The sequence below is a fragment of the Theobroma cacao genome, chromosome 10 (genome assembly GCF_053813885.1).
Source record: "Theobroma cacao isolate CCN51 chromosome 10, ASM5381388v1, whole genome shotgun sequence".
Classification (NCBI taxonomy): domain Eukaryota; kingdom Viridiplantae; phylum Streptophyta; class Magnoliopsida; order Malvales; family Malvaceae; genus Theobroma; species Theobroma cacao.
This window is the reverse complement of record NC_142648.1, coordinates 26,825,067-26,845,773: the sequence shown is the minus strand read 5'-3', so window position 1 is coordinate 26,845,773 and position 20,707 is coordinate 26,825,067. Positions and strand designations below refer to the sequence as shown.

The 20,707-nt window shown below is 29.5% G+C and overlaps 1 protein-coding gene and 1 pseudogene across 1 annotated transcript; one reads left to right on the top strand and one right to left on the bottom strand.

Moving 5' to 3' along the window:
- The first annotated feature begins 14,190 nt into the window (after positions 1–14,190).
- On the top strand, positions 14,191–15,963 carry LOC18587289 (ATPase family AAA domain-containing protein FIGL1 pseudogene; annotated as a pseudogene).
- A 1,064-nt stretch (positions 15,964–17,027) lies between these two features.
- LOC18587288 (reactive oxygen species modulator-like protein) lies at positions 17,028–20,205 on the bottom strand. The gene is made up of 3 exons (XM_007011000.3): positions 20,018–20,205; positions 18,765–18,802; positions 17,028–17,329 (listed from the first exon to the last, which is right to left on the bottom strand). Exons 1-3 carry the CDS (start codon positions 20,088–20,090, stop codon positions 17,216–17,218), a joined length of 225 nt encoding a protein of 74 aa, XP_007011062.1. The 5' UTR covers positions 20,091–20,205; the 3' UTR covers positions 17,028–17,215.
- Positions 20,206–20,707: the final 502 nt, after the last annotated feature.

Genomic DNA, 20,707 nt, shown 5'->3' with positions numbered 1-20,707 from the left:
AAAATATTGTTTTTTTCAATTCTGTTGAAAATTATATCACTTCTTAATGATATAAATCATTGCTAGGAAAGATACTGACTTTTTACCAAATATGAAATTATCACATCATGATTTACCGGTCACTTACCAAATATAAGATTACCACCATGTAAGTTACTGATTGTTTTTTGCAAACATGATGATTTAATAATCAATTCAAGCTTAAAATGAATTTTCTCTACCAACTTGACAATTTGAATTAAATTTTGATTCTCTCAAATTTAGTGTTTTTTTTTTTTTTTATAAAAACTTATGAAATAATGGATGAAAATGACTTTAAAGATAAAATTAAGTACTAAAAATTTCATGTCGAGAATCAGAAAGTACTCTTGACTCAAAAAATATATTTATTAGATGGAAGAAGATCTGAAGTATAGATTTTTAACACTTGAAAAAGTGAGATCTACTTTGATGAAGACTTACTTTGATTCTAATATTTTTCAAGAGAGGTTTTTTTTTTTATAATTGGGGGAGAGAGAATTCGAACCCTACTCTTTAGATAGGGGGATCATGCACCAACCAATTCTCAAGAGAAAGTTTTATTCAATAAATAATTAAGTAGACTCTGATACCATTTGCTGCAAGATCACATTTTCAACTCAAAAGATATGCCTATTTAGTGAAAAGATATCATTATTTATAAGTTCAAGATCATCCTATCTTATATTAATATGAGATCTACAATATAAAATTTTGGCTTAAAATAAAATTAGAGTTATTATAATAATGATAATTTTATTAAAAAAATAAAAATTATATATAAATATAAAAGGTAGAATATAATATATTTTGGAGTTGGATAAGAAAAATATTTTAATGCGATATAATAACAATTATAATTGTTCATATAGAATTTCATGAATTATTACATTTGGTGAAAACATTGTTTCATGACGAGAAAAATATCACTAAAAAGTGATATAAATCATCATTAGGTAAGAAACTGTCTTTTTACTAAGTATGAGATTATCAGCTTATGATTTACTGTTCGTTTATTAAATACAAGATTACTGTCATGTAAACTATCTATTTCTTACCAAATATGATGATCTAATAATCATATCAAATTTCAAAATAGATTTTTTCTACCAACTTGACAATTTGAGTTAAATTTTGATTCTTTCGAATTTAGTGTTCTTTTATATGAAAACTTATGAAAGAGTAGATCAAAATAACTTTAAGGGTAAAAATAAGTACTAAAAATTACAAATCAAAAGTCTGAAAGTAGTCCTAACTTAAAATACATGTTTATTAAGTAGAAAAAGACTTCATTTAAAAGTTCAAGACTCATCCTATCTCTTTTGATGTGACATTTTTGTTGTGTTAGTTTTTTCACACATAGAAGAGTGGTATCTAACTTGGTGAAGGCTTATCTCGACTCTATTATCTCTCATAAGAAGATCTCATTTCAATTAAGAGTTAAGTAGGCTCTGATACCATTTGTAACAAGATTACAATTTTAACTCAAAAGACACGTTTATTCGGTGAAAGAATATCATTACTTATAAGCTTAAAATCATCTTATTTTTTATTGATATGAAATCTATGACGAAAGGTATTAGTTTAAAACGAAATTAGAATTATTATTATAATGATAAATTTATTAAAAAACTAAAAATCATCTATAAATATAAAAAGTAGCATGCAATATATGTTGGAATTATACGAGAAAAATATTTTAACATAATATAATAACAATTATAATGGTTCATACTTAATTTCATATATTATTACATCTGGTGAAAATATTATTTCATCAATTTTGTTGAAAATTATATCACTTCTCAGTGATATAAATCATTACCAAGTAAAATACTGACTATTTACTAAAAATGAGATGACCACTTTATGATTTACCGATTACTTACCAAATACAAGATTACTGTCATATAAGTTACCGACTTCTTATCAAACATAATGATCTAATAATCAAATCAAATTTAAAATGAATTTTTTGTACCAACTTGACAATTTAAGTTAAATTTTGATTATCTCAAATTTATTATTTTTTTTTTTTATAAAAACTTATGAAAAAATAGGCTAAAATGACTTTAGGAGTAAAAAAAAGTTACTCAAAGTTACAAATCGGAGGTCGAGAGGTAGTTTTGACTCAAAATACATGTTTATTAGATATAAAAAGGTCTGACTTATAAGTTCAAGACTTATCTCATCTCTTTTGATGTGAGATTTTTGTTGTATTGATTCTTTCACACATGGAAGAGAGAGATTACTTTAGTGGGGACTTATCTTGATATTATTATTTCTTATGATAAGGTCTCACTTGAATGAATAGTAAAATAAGCTCTGATATCATTTGTCATAAGATCACACAACTTAAAAGATATGTCTATTTGGTAAAAGAATACTCTTACTATTTGATGGAAGAATATCCTTATTTATAAGCTGAAGACTTATCCTATCTTTTACTGATATGAGATCTATGATATAAAGTCTTGGTCTAATATAAGAATTGTATTAGTATTCTTAAATATATAAAATGCTTAATAATGTTAGATTTTGGTTTAAGCTTATAGAATGCTATCATTTTATAAATAATGATATTATATTAGTAATAATTAAAATATTCATTATTTCAATATTTCAAGACAATAAGTTGTAAAATATAATTTCTTTAGTAAGATATGCTTAATTTATTGAATTAATAAACATGAAAAGTATATTTATCAGTAGCTAAAGTAATTTTTACTCTATCGATCCTATTATATTAGTCCCTTATTAACTTTTCTAACAAATAAATTCAATTTTGGTCATTAATTTTAAGAATATCTTAAAACTATAAAATTTAAAAAGAAAAAGATTTAAAAATTTTGAATTTTAAACTTTTCAAAACATTTTTTAAAATTTAATTTTTGTATTATTTTAAAAATAATGGTCAAAATTGAAGTCATTTGATAAAAAAAAAAAGTCAAATAGAAACAAACAATATGAGATGGAGAGAATAGCATATAACGTACACTAAAAAGATATAAGTTATATTAAGAAAATTTTCAAATGAGAAAAAGAAATTAGAGTTATTATGATGATGATAAATTTATTAAGAAAATAAAATTCATATATAAACATACAAAGTAGCATGCAATATATTTTGAAAATGGACAAGAAAAATATTTTGGCACAATATAAAAACAATTACAATTGTTAATACTTAATTTCATAAATCAATACACTTGGTGAAAATATTTTTTTATCAATTTGCTGAAAATTATATCACTTCTCGCTGAAGTAAATTATCATCAGGTAAAATAGTAATTCCTTATCAAATATGAGATTATCACTTAATGATTTATCGGTTACTTATCAAATACAAGATTATTACCACGTAAGTTATTGATTTCTTACCAAACATGATGATTTAATAAGTAAATCAAACTCAAAATGGATTTTTTTCACTGACTTGACAATTTGAGTTAAATTTTGATTTTTTCGAATATAGTGATTTATTTTGTATGAAAACTTACTTATGAAAGAATATGCTAAAATGACTTTAAGGGTGAAAAAAAAAGTACTAAGCTAGAAGTTAAGAAATACTTTCGACTCAAAAACAAATTTATTAGGTGGAGGAAGGCTTGATTTATAAGTTCAAGACTTACCTCATCTTTTTGATGTGGGATTTTTGTTGCATTTGTTTTATCACACATGAAAGAGAGGGATCTACTTTGGTGAGGATTTATCTCAACCCTAAAATCTCTTATTAGAGGGCTTCACTTCAGTAAAGAGTAAAATAAGTTCTGATACCATTTGTCATAGGATCACATTTTCAACTTAAAAGATATACCTATTTAATGTAAGAATACCCTTAAAAGTTCAAGATTGATCTTATCTTTTATTGATATGAGATTCATAATACAAGGTGTTGACCTAATATAAGAATTGTATCAACATTATAAAATTAAATGTTATCATTTTATAAATAATCATATTATATTAGTAATAATTTAAAAATTTATTATTTCATTAGTGTTTCAAGAATATAAATTGTAAAATATCATTTCTTGAGTAAGGTATGCTTAAATTATTGAATTAACAAATATGAAAAGTATATTTATTAATAGATAAAGTAAGTTTTACTCTCTTCGTTCTATCATGTTAGTCTTTTATTAATTTTTTTATCAAACAAATTCAATTTTGATAATTGTTTTTAATAAAATTATAAAATCATAAAATTAAAAAAAAGGATATATAAATTTTGAATATAAAACTTTTTTATCTTTCAATGTAAAGTTAAAATTTCTTTTTTCTTTTTCTCCTTTCACCAATTTTGAATTTGGTATGACTATGAACAAATATAAGAAATAGAATCTATCAATACATTTCTTTCACATATGTGCTTATACAAATTTACAAAAGACTTTATTATAATTCAACTTAATTGAACATGAAATCTAATACACTTAATGATTAATTAGTCAAAAATTAATAAATATTGTTAACTTTGAAGAACGAACCTTTTAATCCTTGTACGTCATCCTAAAGAACATTCTCATTTGCATTGCCATAATTTTTTATTTTGATCCAATTCTTAGAATTCAGTAATGATAAAACAATAAAATGCTAGATCTTTGAGGTCTTGTGTTAAAGTCAAGGTGCAATCCATAGTAGAAAGCTAAAGGCAAAGAGATAGAATTTAAGGAAGAAAAACTTTGCTGTATAAAATCTGTCTATATAACATTATAATTCATCTTTAGTAGATAAGAATAAATACTTACCTTATGCAAGGCTAGACCATTTATAGTTTCTTATTTTATTTTGCTATAGAAAAGGTAAGTTATAAAAAAAATTTCCAAATGTTAAAAAATAACCATAGTGGTGTATGAAAGCTTACTTATGAAATCCAATTTTGATTCCTTCAAATTTAGTTTTTCTTTTTTTGTATGAAAACTTACTTATGAAATCATATATGAATTTTAAAGGAAAAAGTTATAACTTATTAGTATTATAAAAGGAGAAGAAACCCAACTCTAAAGTGGTATTCAACATTTATCACACACTGACTTCACTAGGAGTAGACATCCATAGCCAGGCTTTGAAGTTGGCTTTTAGCTTTCCCTTGTTAAATCCTTGCACACAATTCTCTTCCATTTGGCAATCAAGCAAAGCAAAGAAAGTGCAAGATTACTTGGAGGATAATCTCTTCTTTGTTCTTTTTCTTGCTAAGTATGTGTTCTTTCTTTCCTCTAAGTAAGTTTGCTCAATGATATCTTCTTTGTTTCTTCTTCAAGTTTTCTTTATGGATATAGGATAATCTAGGATTAAGATATCTTTTATTACTATGCAAATCTATTATTGTATGATCATTTTAATTTAGGTTGATTATTTATTTATTTTTTTGGGTTTTTGATTGGTTTGGGGGTGACATAAAAGTTAAATGTCAATCACGAACTTATTATATTTGATACATAAAAACTTTTTTGTAGTTTTTTTGAAAGAAGAAAATATGGATTCTAATGGAAGCAATTCATTAACCGAGAAGAAGACTTTGACAAAATAACAGATAGATTCAATTATCTTATCCCTCTTGTTTTGTTCTGAAAAAAGTGAGGAAGTACTATCAAAGATGTAATCTTCTCATGCATCATTGTTGGCATTAGCTTTAGGTGCTATTATCTGTCCTTTTGATGTTATTCCTTTGTCAAAGCAGAACATTGAGATTCAATTAGTTGTTTTCGAAGTGTTGGATTCTCTAGAGAAAGCCAAGGGTGTGATTAATGACATAATTGGGTTTAATGCTACCTCAAGATCAAACCAATCTACTTTGCACTCACTTCTCTATTGAGCAAGCCAAGTTTCATCTCTTCTTAGTATTAACCAAGTTGCACTTCCTTACCCCAATATTATTCCTCAACAGAATCAAGCTAGGTTTTCTTCTTTTAGTTTAGGTAGCTCTCCAATAACTAGTGCACTTGAAGTTCCTTTTCTCAATTATCTTTATCGACCATACCAAAGTGCCTTTCCTCCTTCAAGTGTTCATTTGCAGAAAAAAGGCTGCAATCACTCATCATTTTAATATTCCTCAACAAAACCAAGTTGCATTTTTTCCTTTTTATAGTAAAATTGGTCCATATCATATAGATTTTCCTTTTAGTATACAACATATAGAGTATATACTGAATATCTCCAAGCCAGGAACAAATGCTAGTAGCACATCATTGGTAATGCCCATAAAAAAGAAAGCCTTGGAAGCGTTATATGGTCCTAACAATGAGCTTCCAAAAAGGCTTGAGCATTTGGAACCTGAGCAGATCCAATGAATTGTGTCTGAAATTGTAGATCAAGATACCATTGTTAATTGGGATGATATTGCAGGGCTTGAACATGTTAAAAATTGTGTGCATGAAACTATTTTGTGGCCTGTACTATATCTGAAAATCTTTCAACGTGTCCATTCAGTAGGCAAAGGAGTTCTCCTTTTTGGTCCACTTAGAACAAGTAAAATAATGATTGGAAAAGCCATAGCCAAAGAAATGAAAGCAACTTTTTTCAACATATCTACCATTTCATTGGCAAGCAAGTGGCTTGATAATGGTGAAAAGCTTGTTAAAGCACTCTTTGGGGTTGCTCATTATTTATAACCTTATGATATTTTACTTGATGAGATAAATTCTCTTCTCAATAAATGGTCATCAATCATTGAGTATGATCCATCAAGTGACTTAAAACATAGTTTTTTTGTCAAAATGGTAGGCATTGATTCTGGAAGTGAACAAATCATAGTTATTGGAGCAACAAACAAGCCTTAGGATCTTGATGAAGTAGCGCATAGGTAATTTAGCAATAGGCTCTACATTCCTTGGCCTACTACTGAAGCCAGATCACACATTGTTCTTAACACAATGATGAAGGATGGTCAAAATGTGCTTGAAAAAAAAAACTTTGATTTCATATGCAACTTAACTAATGGATATTCAGGATCAAACATGGAAAACTTAGTCAAGAAAGCTATGATGGGTCCAATAAAGGAAGCGATTAAGGAAGATAAGAATGGGAAAGATATTTGCAAATTGCATCTAGAAGATTTAAGGCCAATTGCTTTTGAGGATTTCAAAAATTCTTGGAAGGAGGTGATGCCTTCGGTTTTCAAGTAGGAAATTACTGTATATGATGAATGGAATGCAGAATTTGGCAACATGTCGGTTTAGGTCCTTTTTGCATCCATTTGCAACTTTAGATTCACATTATGTTCTTAACATCTTTCAATAGTTTTTCGATGGGGAAGGTGGCCATTAGCCATAACTGATATACCTCTTTATTTTCACCATTTTTATTTTTTTTTATGAAATTTAGCTTAATTTACATAGATTGTGTACAGGAATTATATGTTTTTCTTTCTCTTAATATAGTTTAAATTTTCTTTCTTCTTTTTTTCTTTTTATCAGCTTTGAATTTTCGGTATGACTATGAACAAATATATGAACTAGATTTTAACATATGAATTTATGCAAATCATGTACACAAGACTTAATCATAAATCAAGTTGATTGAACATGAAATCAAATACACTTAACGACTGATTACTCAAACATTAATTAACATTTTTAGCTTTGAAGAGAACAAGCAATATCATTTATAATCATGAAACACATTGAGAGATATAAACTTAGAGCCTTCAAAACATTGAACGTCACCCTAAGAAACGTTCTTATCTGCATTGTCATAACTCTTGTTTTGAGAGGTGAATGGATTGAAGGCATGATTCTTAGAGTGGCTTTCCTTTGAATTTTTGCCATGGCCACAAATAAAACTGGCAAAGTTAGAGAATATGGATTATGGATGACTCAAGAATGGCAATAGCATGTTGAGCTAAGAAGATTTCTTGATTGGGAAACAGAGACGTGGGGTCAATTCATGGTGTGCCTAAAGCATGTTCATATTGATAATAAGAGTGATGATAAATTGGTTTGGAAAAGTACACCAGTGGAAGATATTCTTCGAATTCCTTTTGTAGAACGATGTTGCTTTCTAATAAGGGGAATGTGGAGATTTTGAAGGATGTATGGGCTAGTTTGGCACCCCCTAAGGTGGAAGATTTTGTATGGTAAGTGATCAAAGGAAGAGTTACTATCAAGGAGGAACTTGTCAAACGAAACTTGATTCAAAGATATGTGTCATTGTGTGTGATGTGCAACAAGGAGATTGAATCTGTAAACCACCTAACTTTTACTTACATGGAATCTTGAAGGGTTTGGAGTATGCGGTTAATGGAGTGAGGGATACATGGGTGCATGCCAAGGGTTGCCTTTTCGTTCTTTAAGGCGTGGAATTCTTGTTCTATTGAAGTGGCAAAAAGGAAAGTTTGTAAGGTGTCATTCTTTTATATTATATGGTCTATTTGGCTTTATAAGAATGAAATCATTTTCAATGGAAAGATTTGGGATGCGATAAAGGTGGTGGATACCATTAAAACTAGGATGGCATGGTGGCTTAAGTCTAAATGGTTGAAAAAAAATCCTACAATTATGGACTTGATTAAATCTCCTTCCATCACCATAATAGTAGCTAAAAGAATGCAATTTAAACAGTTAGTATCATGAGAATGTTTGCCTAATGGATAGCTTAAATTCAACATAAATGGCGTTGCTAAGGGTTGTCCTGGCTATTTTGGTATTGGCGAGGTTTTGCACGAAGATAAGGGGGCTGTTAAGGTGGTTTTCTCCAAGAAGGCAAGGTAGGGTGATGCGAATCGTGCTGAAATGCTTACCATCCATGAGGCCATGGTAATCTTTGTAGCTTCATCGTGGGCTAACTCTTTGGTAGTTATCATTGGAAGTGACTCCAAAAACACTATCACTTACGTGTCCAAACTAGATGCTACTCCATGGAGGTTGAGGTAACTGATTTTACAAATTAAAGTTTTAGGTAAGAAAGCTTCAAGTTGGCAGATCTCACTTTAAGGTTGGATAACGATATGACTGACAAACTTGCTAAATCTAGGGTTGATAGATTAAATGATTTGTTATGCATGTATCTTTAATCACCTAGTTATGTGTAACGTTGGTGGGGGTTCTCTTAACCTCTTTTTATTGGCTATTTGTTTGTTTCAATGTCGGCTTTAAGCTTCTAAGTTGAGGGAGTGGGTGCTTTTTGTTATGCATTGGAAAGCAACAAGAGGAAAAGCTATCCTTGAGGGTAGTGTTATGCAGAAGATGGGAGAAATGGGATGACATGATTGTCTTATGAATGTAATTTTCAACAGAATGTATAGGGTTGTAAGAAGAGGAAACATGCCAATCAATTGTGTTTTTTATTCTTTTTTCTTTATCTTATTGACTTTATTTCTTGGGGGATATTGATGATGTACATGGATGTTTATTAGGGATTGCTAGGTGTGATTTCTGTACAAATGAATAGGACATTATTTCTAGCATCTTTTTTGCAAGCTAGGTTGTTGTCAACTATGGCCAGTCTAATGCCTCCTTAGTTGCGTTATAGTGGCTTGTATTTTTAAGGGTCTCCCTTATTTTTGATTTGAAATGACGTTAATTTTTTTAAAAAAAGAACTTTTGATTTTGATCCAATTCTTCGAATTCAATGATGATGAAACTAATAAAATGCTAGATATCTTCAAGGTCTTGTGTTAAAGTTAAGGTGTAATCAATCTTTAGAGAGAATGAAGAAAGTTAAAGGCAAAGAAAGAGAATATGAGGAAGGAAAACTTTGTTATCTGTCTATTTTTTTAATATTGAGGAATAAAATAAAAGTTAATTACATCATTTTAGGGCAAGATATGCCTAGATTGTTTGCAATTAAAAAATAAATAATCCTAGTAAGAGAAACTAAAAAATATGAAGACTTAGAGATAAATTCTCATAGTGTGTCACCATCCAATCAGCACACTGATTGGCTTCACGATGAACGTGAGTTAAAGAGCACTCCCAATTCAAATTAAGGAACTTCCTTATTTCACTCAATAGATGGGTATTTGGATCTAGGGACGAGTTTTGATTAGCAAGCTTTTGAAGAACCAACATTGAATCAGTTTCTTCTTGAATATTTCTGTACCCTTTATCCCAACACAATTTTAAGCCTTGGCATGGTGCCTATAATTCATCTGTCAATGAATATTAGATACCAATTTTGTAAGTGAATCCAACAACCCACTTTAGTAGATAAGAACAAATGTTTACATTATGCAAGGTTGAACCATTTATAGTTTTTCATTTTATTTTATTGTAGGTAAAGTAAGTTATAAAAAATTCTGAAATATAAAAAATAAAGAATGTAAATATTATGATATTTTATTGAAGCGATATAAAAAATTCCCAAAATTTATTGGAACTATGAATTTTTTTTGTACTTTTAACAATTTCAAAGTCAAATTTGTAAAGTGATCCAGTTTATACCTTGTTCTATTTTTGTCATAAATTTATACCATGTTCTTTTATTTCATATTAAATTGGAAGTAATTAACTATATTCATTGATTTTACTTGTTTGCACAGTTGACGATGTTAGTAAAGTTTGATAACCAATTGTACGTACATGTAAGAATTTGTTAATCAGATGTTATTTTGTTATTTTATTGTTTATTTTTATTTATTCAAAAGTTACTATTATAAAGTTAAAAGCAAAATTATATTACTAAAGTTTATTGAAAACATTAGGATATAATATTATAGTATTTTTAACATAAATTTCTCATGTATATAAGTGAGATATTAACAAATTTTTTAATATAAAGTAGGCAACAAATTGTGGTTTTTGCTATTTTCTTTTGTTTCCATTGTATTTAATAGTAATTTACTTTTTTTTATTATGACCTTATAATATCCATGATATTTCTTAGCACATTGTTAAAGCAATTTGGCCTTTAAAAAATATATTTTTATCAACTATCTTCTAATTCAATGTCATACGCTTAACCTTTTAAATTAAGCATGTGACAATAGTTAATTAGTCAGGTTCAAGGATACGACTTAGATCATATTATTAAATTTTGAGAAATTATTTATGCCACATTATATTTTAGTAAATTTTATTATTTTAAAACAAATTGAAAGTGAAAAGTTTAGAAAAAATTACATTATTTCATATACACACATGTAGAAAATATCAAAATTGCATTAATGTCGACATAAAATTATTGATTGTTAAAATAAATACAAGTGTATAATTAAGAAATGGTTCAAAAATCTTACCTACATTATTGTATGGTCATAACAAAAAAAAAATTTAATTGTTTTAAGGGGTCATTGAACACAATTTAACACAAATGATTCTTTATTTTGATCATGTCCATGTTTCTTCGTAAATGAATATGAAACAAGTGTCATGGGTTTATACTTTCAACTTAAAAAATATGTTTATTAAGTAAAAAAAGCTTGAAATATAAGTTCAAAATTCATCTCATCTCTTTTGGATTTGAGATTTTCATTGCATTGGTTTTTTCATATATTAAGGAGAGGAATCTACTTTAATGTCAACTTTAACTCAATCCTAATATTTCACATAAGAGGGTTTTACCTAAATGAAGAGTTGGGTAAGTTTTGACATCATTTGTTAGGGGTCACATATTTAACTCAAAAGACATGTCTATTAAGTGGAAGAATATTTTTACGTATTAGCTTAAGACTAATCTTATTTGTTATTTATAGAGATCCATAACATAAGGTCTTAGTCTTATATAAAAATTGCATCAACATTCTTAAATATATAAAAAACTTAATAATACTAAATTTAGATTTAAGCTCGTAAGAATTAAATATTATCTTTTTATAAATAATGATATTATACTAGTGATAATAAAAAAATCCATTGTTTCGATGTTTCAAGACAATAAATTGTAAAATATCATTTCTTGAGTAAGGTATGCTAAAATTATTGAATTAACAAATATGAAAAGTATATTTATTAGTATGTAAAGTAATTTTTACTCTATCCATCCTATTATGTTTGTCTTTGATTTTTTTTATCTAACAAATTCAAGTTTGATCATTATTTTTTAACAAAATCATAAAACCATAAAATTAAAAAAAAATTACAAATTTGAACTTCAAACTTTTCAAAACATTTTCTTTTTAAATTTAATTTCATATAATATTTCAAAAGTTAATAGTCAAAGTTGAAGCTATTTGATTAAAAAAGTTAATAGAGACAAACAAAATGGGGTGAAGAGAGTAGTATATAATGTATACTAAAAAGGTATAAGTTACGCTAAAAAAACTTTGAATGAGAAAATGAAATTAGAGTTATCATAATGATGATAAATATGTTAGGAAAAGAAAAATCATATACAAACATAAAAAGTAGCCTTTAATATATTTTAGAGTTCGACAAGAAGAATATTTTAATACGATATAAAAACAATTACTATTGTTCATATTTAATTTCATAAATCATTTGGTGACAACATTGATTCAACAATTCTGTTAAAAATTATATCACTTCTCAATGATATAAATCATAACCAGATGAGATATTGACTATTTACCAAATATGAGATTGTCACCTTATAGTTTACCGGTCATTTACCAAATACAAGATTACTAATATGTAAGTTTCCGATTTCTTACTAAACATGATGATTTAATAATCAAATCAAACTTAAAATGGATTTTCTCTACCAACTTGACATTTTAATTTAAATTTTGATTCTCTCTAATTTAGTGTTTATTTCTTTTTGTATGCAAACTTACTTATAAAATCATAGGCCAAAATGACTTTAAGGGTAGAAAAAGCACTAAAAGTTACAATCTATAAGTGTTATAAAATGAGAAGAAATCCAACATTGAAGTGGTATACAACACTTCTTCGCATTAGCTTCACTAGGAGAAGACTTCCACAGCTAGGCTTTGAAGTTGCATTTTTAAGCCTTACCTTGTTAATCCTTGCAACACAATTTTCCTCCCTTCGGCAATCAAGCAAAGCAAAACAAGTGCAAAATCACTTGGAGGATAATCTCTTTTGTGTTCTCCTTCTCCTTGCTAGTCATGCGTTCCTTCTTTTCTCTAAGCAAGTTTGCTCACTTATATCTTCTTTGTTTCTTCTTCAAGCTTTCTCTATGGCTGGGATAATCTAGGATTAAGATATTCTCCATTACTTTTTCCTTGTACGCAAATCTATTATTGTATGAACATATTAATTTGGGTTGATTATTTATTTATTTTGGGTTTTTGATTGGTTTGGGGTGACATAAATGACAAGTGTAATCATGAACTTATTATATTTGATATATAAAATCATATATAAACAATAATATACTTTGGAGTTCGATGAAAAGAATATTTTAACACGATGTAAAAATAATTACAATAGTTCATACTTAATTTCGTAAATCATTATATTTGACGAAAACATTGTTTCATCCAATTCTGTTGAAAAATTATAGCATTTCTTAATGATATAAATCACAGCCAGGTAAGATACTGACCACTTACCATAAAAGAGATTGCCACCGCATGGTTATTGCTCACTTACCAAATAAAAGAATCCTACCACATAAGTTACCGATTTTTTGTACCAAACATGATGATTTAATGATAAAATCAAACTCAAAATGAATTTTTTCTACCAACTTGACATTTTGCATTAAATTTTGATTCCTTTGAATTTAATTTTTTTGTTTTGTATGGAAACTTACTTATGAAATCATAGACCAAAATGACTTGAAGCGTAACAGTTTTAACCTATTAGTATTATAAAAGGAGAAGAAATCCAACTCTGAAGTTGTATTCAACACTTCTCCATATTGATTTCAGTAGGAGAAGACATCCACAGCCACGCTTTGAAGCTGGCTTTTTTAGCCTTCCTTTGTTAAATCCTTGCACACATTTTCTCCTTTTTTCGGCAATCAAGCTAAGTGAAACAAGTGCCAGATTACTTGGAGGATAATCTCTTCTTTGTTCTCCTTCTTGCTAGGCATGTGTTCTTTCTTTTCTCTAAGCCAGTTTACTCACAGATATCTTCTTTGTTTTTTCTTCAAGTTTTTTCTATGGATATATGATAATCTAGGATTAAGATATTCTCTATATTATGCAAATCTATTATTGTATGAACATATTAATTGGGATTGATTTTTTATTTATTTTTTTGGGTTTTTGATTAGTTTGGGGGTAAAATAAAAGTTTAAGTGTCAATCATGAACTTATTATATTTGATACATAAAAACTCTTTTGCAGTTGTTTTGAAAGAAGAAAATATGGATTCTAATGGAAACAATTCATCCACTGAGAAGAAGACCTTGACAAAACAACAAGCATATTCACTTCTCTCATCCCTTTCGTTTTGTGCTGAAAAAAGTCAGGAAGTATTGTCAAAGGTGCAATCTTCTCATGCATCACTGTTGGCATTGGCTTTGGGTACTACTATCTGTCCTTCTAAGGTTGTTCCTTTGTCGAATCAGAGCTGTGAGATTCAATCGGTTGTTTTAGAAGTGTTGGATTCTTTAAGGAAAGCCAAGGGTGTGATCAATGACATAATGGGGTCTAATGCTACATCAAGATCGGGCCAATCTGCTTTGCTTTCACTTATCAATCAACCAAGCCAAGTTCCACCCCCTCTAAGTATTAACCAAGTTGCACTTCCTTACCCCAATATTGTTCCTCAGCAAAATCAAGCTAGGCTTCCTTCTTTTAGTTTAAATAGTTCTCCAATGACTAATGCACTTGGAATTCCTTTTCTCAATTATCTTCATCGACCATACCAAGCTGCTTTGCTTCCCCCAAGTGTTCATTCGCAGAAAAAGGCTGCAATCACCCATCCTTTTAGTATTCCTCAACAAAACCAAGCTACACTTCTTCCTTCTTGTAGTAAAATTGATCCATATCGTATAGATTTTCCTTCTAGCGCACAAACTATGGAATATATACTGAATCTCACCAAGCTAGGAACAAATGTTGCTAGCACATCATCGGCAGTGCCAACAAAAAAGAGAGCCTTGGAAGCGTTATATGGTTCCAACAATAAGCTTCCAGAAAGACTTGAGCATTTGGAGCCTAAGTTGATCAAACGAATTGTGTCTGAGATTATAGATCAAGACACCATTGTCAAGTGGGATGATATTGCAGGGCTTGAGCATGCTAAAAATTGTGTGCATGAAACTGTCTTGTGGCCTATACTAAATCCGAAAATATTTCAAGGTGTCCGTTCAGTAAGAAAAGGAGTTCTCCTCTTTGGTCCACCAGGAACAGGTAAAACAATGATTGGAAAAGCCATAGCGGGAGAAATGAAAGCAACGTTTTTCAACATATCTACTGTTTCATTGGCAAGCAAGTGGCTTGGTGATGGTGAAAAGCTTGTTAGAGCACTCTTTGAGGTTGCTCGTCATTTACAACCTTCTGTTATTTTCCTTGATGAGATAGACTCTCCTCTTTAAGCGATCATCAATCACTGAGCATGAATCCATCAGGCGACTTAAAACACAATTGTTGGTCGAAATGGAAGGCATTGATTCTGGAACTGAGCAAATCATAGTCATTGGAGCAACAAATAAGCCTCAAGATCTTGATGAAGCAGCGCGTAGGCGACTTAGCAAGAGACTCTACATTCCCTTGCCTACTGCTGAAGCTAGATCACACATTGTTCTTAACACAATGGGTAAGGATGGTGGAAACATACTTGAAAAAAAAGACCTTGATCTCATATGCAACGTAACTGATGGATATTCAGGATCAGATATGAAAAACTTAGTCAATGAAGCTATGATGGGTCCAATAAGGGAAGCCATTAAGGAAGCTAACAATGGAAAAGGTATTTGTGAATTGAAGCCAGAGGATTTGAGGCCGGTTTCTCTCAAGGATTTCAAAAATGCTTTGAAAGAAGTGAGGCCTTCTGTTTCCAAGCAAGAACTTGTTGCATATGTTGAATGGAATGCAAAATTTGGGAGCATGTTGGTTTAGGTCCTTTCTACATCCATTTGCAACTTTAAATTTACATTATGTTCTTAGCATCATCGAATAGTTTTCCGGTAGGGAGGGTGGCCATCGGCCATAGCTGATATACCTCTTTATTTCACCCTTTTTAATTTTTTTCATGAAAGTTAGCTTTGTCTGTTTTTCTTTCTCTTAATATGGAGTTTAAAGTTTCTTTTTTCTTTTTCTCATCTCATCAGCCTTGAATTCGATATGACTATGAATAAATATATGAACTAGGTTTTCACATATGAACTAGTACAAGACATGTACACAAGACTTAATCATAAATAAACTTGATTGAAGATGGAATCAAATACACTTAACAACTGATCAGTCGATATTAATTAACATTTTCAACTTTGAAGAGAATGACCAATATCATTTGTAATTATGAAACAAACTAAGACACAAACTTAGAACCTTCCAAACCTTGTATGCCACCCCAAAAAACATTCTCATTTGCATTACCTTTACTTCTGATTTTATCCAATTCTTGGAATTCGATGATGATAAAACTAGTAGAATGCTAGATCTTCGAGGTCTTGCGTTAACATCGAGATGCAATCAATCTTTAAAGAAAATGAAGCAAACAAAAGACAACGAGAAGATCTGAGGAAGGAAAACTTCACTGTACAAAATCTGTCTACATAATATTATAGTTTACCTTTAGCTTATAAGAGCAAAGACTTACGTTATGCAAAGCTGGACCCTTAATTGTTTCTGTACAGAAAAAGTAAGTTGTACAACCTTTACCAACGGTGCCATGTGATGCTTTGGCAGCCTTTTGAAATCAAAGGATTTTAGCCACACGGAATTTGACATTTGGCATGATTGTGCCACGTGGCAGCTGTCAATAACACTAAGCAGTTCCATCACTAAATTTTCTTTATTAAACCTAATAGACAAAATTAGGCTCTAAATATTACTGAAGCACCTTTTTATTATAAGATTTTCTAATGAATATTAGGACTACCAGGTATATACATGCAATTGCCATCATCTGGGCACAAAAGGTCTTCGGCAAATGTTTCCATTGTTGTCATGATAAGTTTTGACAGAGAAGAAAGGCAGAATAGAGCATTTTCTCTGCAACTTTTGCTCTTATGAGAGAGAAACAAAATAGTAAAGAAAAAAAATTTTATGTCACATTCTCAAATTGAAGTCATATATTTTCAAATTTTCACCCACACCAAGGCTAGAGAGACAGAAACTCAAAGAAAAAACCGAGGCTTATAAACTGTTATACACCTTTCTAAAGCTAACACCATCCTGAGAATACAATCTCAGGGTTTAAACACAACTAAAGAATCGTTAATATGACTTCCCACAATGAATCAAGCTCCCGGCGCCCAAGAAAAGACCAAAAATTGCTGCGCTGCCTAGAGTGGTCTGCCCAATATATCTAATCTTCAGCATTCCTGGAACCTGCACAGTTCCAACATATGAATAATGACATGCAAGAATAAATTCTGCATGCATAAATGGATACATACATAAAGGATGACACCACCCTCAACTCGTCAATCTTTTAGAATTTCGACAAATGAGTGGGAATTCATTAAATGTGCCAATGCCATCCTTAGAAATTCAAATTATGGAGTGGCGTTATTATGCTACTGAAGGACAGTTCTTTTCCCCAACCACTGTGACCCTAGATCACTAATGAGCCATATGACTGTTGGGAAGGGTGAAGTAGATGAAACCAATGAAAAAGAAGTAATGTTCTTACGATTGTTTTGCTTTGAAGAAAAGCAAGTTTTCTTTCAAATAAAGATGCTACTATGGAAGAAAACAATTTCAATCATGCATATGTCTAGAATTCTTCTATCAATCCCCGCACAGGAAACAGCTAAAACCCTGAGCTTTACTCTAAATGTAAACCATCTTCAAAATCTACTCAAAAACATATCAAACCACCACCAACCCACAATTTAACGAAAATGGCCCCTGTAACTCAAATTAATAGATTGCTGTCTTATTTAATAACTTTAAAAGATTGCTGTCTTATTTACAAATTTTAAATTCTTAAATCCTCAAGTTATATGTGACAAAAATCTAATGTTAGAAAAAGAAAATATAGGCCCATCCAATAATCTGGCCTATTCCAAATACAATATAATTACCAAAATACTCATCCGTAAATTAGGCAACTCAGTTCATTTTTTTTTTGAAAAGAAAAAGAACCCACATTAAAAAACAAGAGTGAAATTTCCCCTTATCAGCAGTGAAGAAGCCGAAGGCTTCCAAGGTGGAAGAAGTGCAGAAAGGGTAGGAAAAGCTATAGTGTCAGCTCATACACAAATGCTTACAGTTAGAATAAAGCGCAATGGTAATCAGTATATGACGCCTAGGCAACTCAGTCATATTTAACCTCTAAACAAATAAGCTAAGCCTTAACCCTAAATAGTTGGAGTTGATTGTACCAGTTTCGGTCTTCATTACTCCCCTTTCATTCCTTCTATGTGTATGAAATCATTTGTAATTCCTCAATAATCAACGAGATGCCATATGAAGATAACACTGTTTAATTCTAGAGTCTAAGTTAATGGACCTCCCTCAATTCACATGAAGAACAACTTAATCAGAATTGAGAGCAAACCAACAATGCCAAAGGCAATAGAATTTGAAACTGTTGACAAACTCATTTTTATTCTAACCACCTCTGTTACCATGGAAGAAGTAAAAACAGCAAGACAGAGCATATCTCTTAGTCAGGTTTAGAGAAATATCGACCATATACGCATAGAAGTTTCATCACTTTTTGTAAATAACTTGGTAAGTTACACACAATGATTAAAAAAGCCAACAAAGAATCAACATGGTTTCATCTTTTAAAAGAAAAGTAAATAATGGACTTTACCTTATATCTAATAGCCTCATAAGTCCCATAAACAGCACCTGCACAAACACAAGTACATAAATTAAGTTTATTTACAATCCCAGATATGAAAAACAGATATAGAGCTGTGTATCAAAATACAATGCATCGAAATATTAACAAAATTGTGTCAAAACTGACTGATCCAGGAAAAGAATACTGCACATTATCCTCAAACAGTACCTCTTTAGACATAAAAATGGAACATTGTTATATTAAAAAGAGTAATCTGAACCCCCCCCCCCCCCAATCATTCATCCTGATCTTTCTATCCTCTTTAGAGATTCACAGGACACTACCCTTGAATAATGCCAAATATACTCAAGTAAAAAAAATAGTGCCCCATGTAAATAATACACATATTCATTACATATGGCACAGTTCTAAACCCTAAACAACAAACACACATACTAACCAATTTTTGTCTTTTAATTATGTTCTTAATTTACTCCTGCTTATACTGAGGGGACAGGTCAAGCCACATAAACTCCATATAGAGTTTCAATATATCACCTCTATCTCTGTCTCAGACACTTTAACTACCGATTGAACCATACTTTCTACGAACTAGATTCTTCACCACTTAGTCTTAACTACTCAACAACAACATTCAACAAGGCAACTAATTTTCTAATTTTATCAATTATTAGCAAAGCATAAAGTTGAAACCTTATAACAAATAAAAAAAATCAACCATTTAAAAGAAAACAAAATCAAAACTAGGACTTAGCTAACCGAAAATTGAAGTACAACGTTTTCTCGGTTTGGTAACAAAAAAAAAAAAAAAGTTAAGAAAGAAGCAATTTTTACATTAGTACCAAATTAACACCTTGAATATCAGCCTTTATTTATTTATTTTCTCTTTTCTAGGGAAAAAATAGTAAGAGTAATACTAAAAAAGAATAATTTTCTTTGCAAATTATCAATGATAGAAAATAGAATCAGACAAATCTATAATCCAAAAAAGCCAAAAAATACTATGAAAATAATAATTATTTGTTCAAAAACCCTAAAGTTCAGAAATTTATATATATTTCAGTTCCAGAATCACTAAATTAAACAAACAAAAGATAATTTCATGATTACGGAAATATTTTAAAAAAAGATAGTAATAATTATTACTGTTAATCTAATTGAAACAAATTTAACATTGTTTTTTTTCTATTTTTCAGTAACTAAAAACAGAGCAATGAGGTTTAGGGTTTTATCGAGTAATGGAAGAATAGGAAACTTACCGACGGCACCGCCAACAGCACCTCCGACGGCGGCACCGGCAGTGACGCGAGCCAAGCAGCTGTCTCTTGCCATGTCAGTATCAGGTCTTCCTTGTTCTTCGTTAAGTTAAGTTAAGTTCTCTTAGGTTTTGTGAGTTCGGTTGGGCTTCGTTTTGTATGAATTTTGTCAAGTGCTTTTACTTTTTAAATAGTTTTGGGTTTTTTTTTAAGGTCAAATATTTATATGTACTCAAAAAAACTTAAACGTCATTTTTTAAACAGATATATATATAAAATTTAAGGATAAAATTTACTTATATTTTCTGTTTATTTATTTATTTATTTTTTACTAATATTAGATCGATTAATAATTTTTGACAGATAAATTTGTTGTCATATAACATTATGAATTTCACTCAATAAAATTATCAAAATATTTTTAATTTTAAAAATTAATTTACTTTTTTATATTTACAGATATTTTATAATTTTATTAAAAATTAACAGTTTAAACCTTTATAAAAACAAAATTTATCCATAAAATATATGTAAAAGCAAAAAAAAAATATAATATTTAAATAAAATTTTAAAGTATTTAAAAATTTAAATAAATAAATATTTTTTTAATATATTCAATAAAATTTATATACGTTTAATTAAACGTAATAAAAATAAAAAATTATTTAAAATTTTTAATTATTTAAAGAAAAA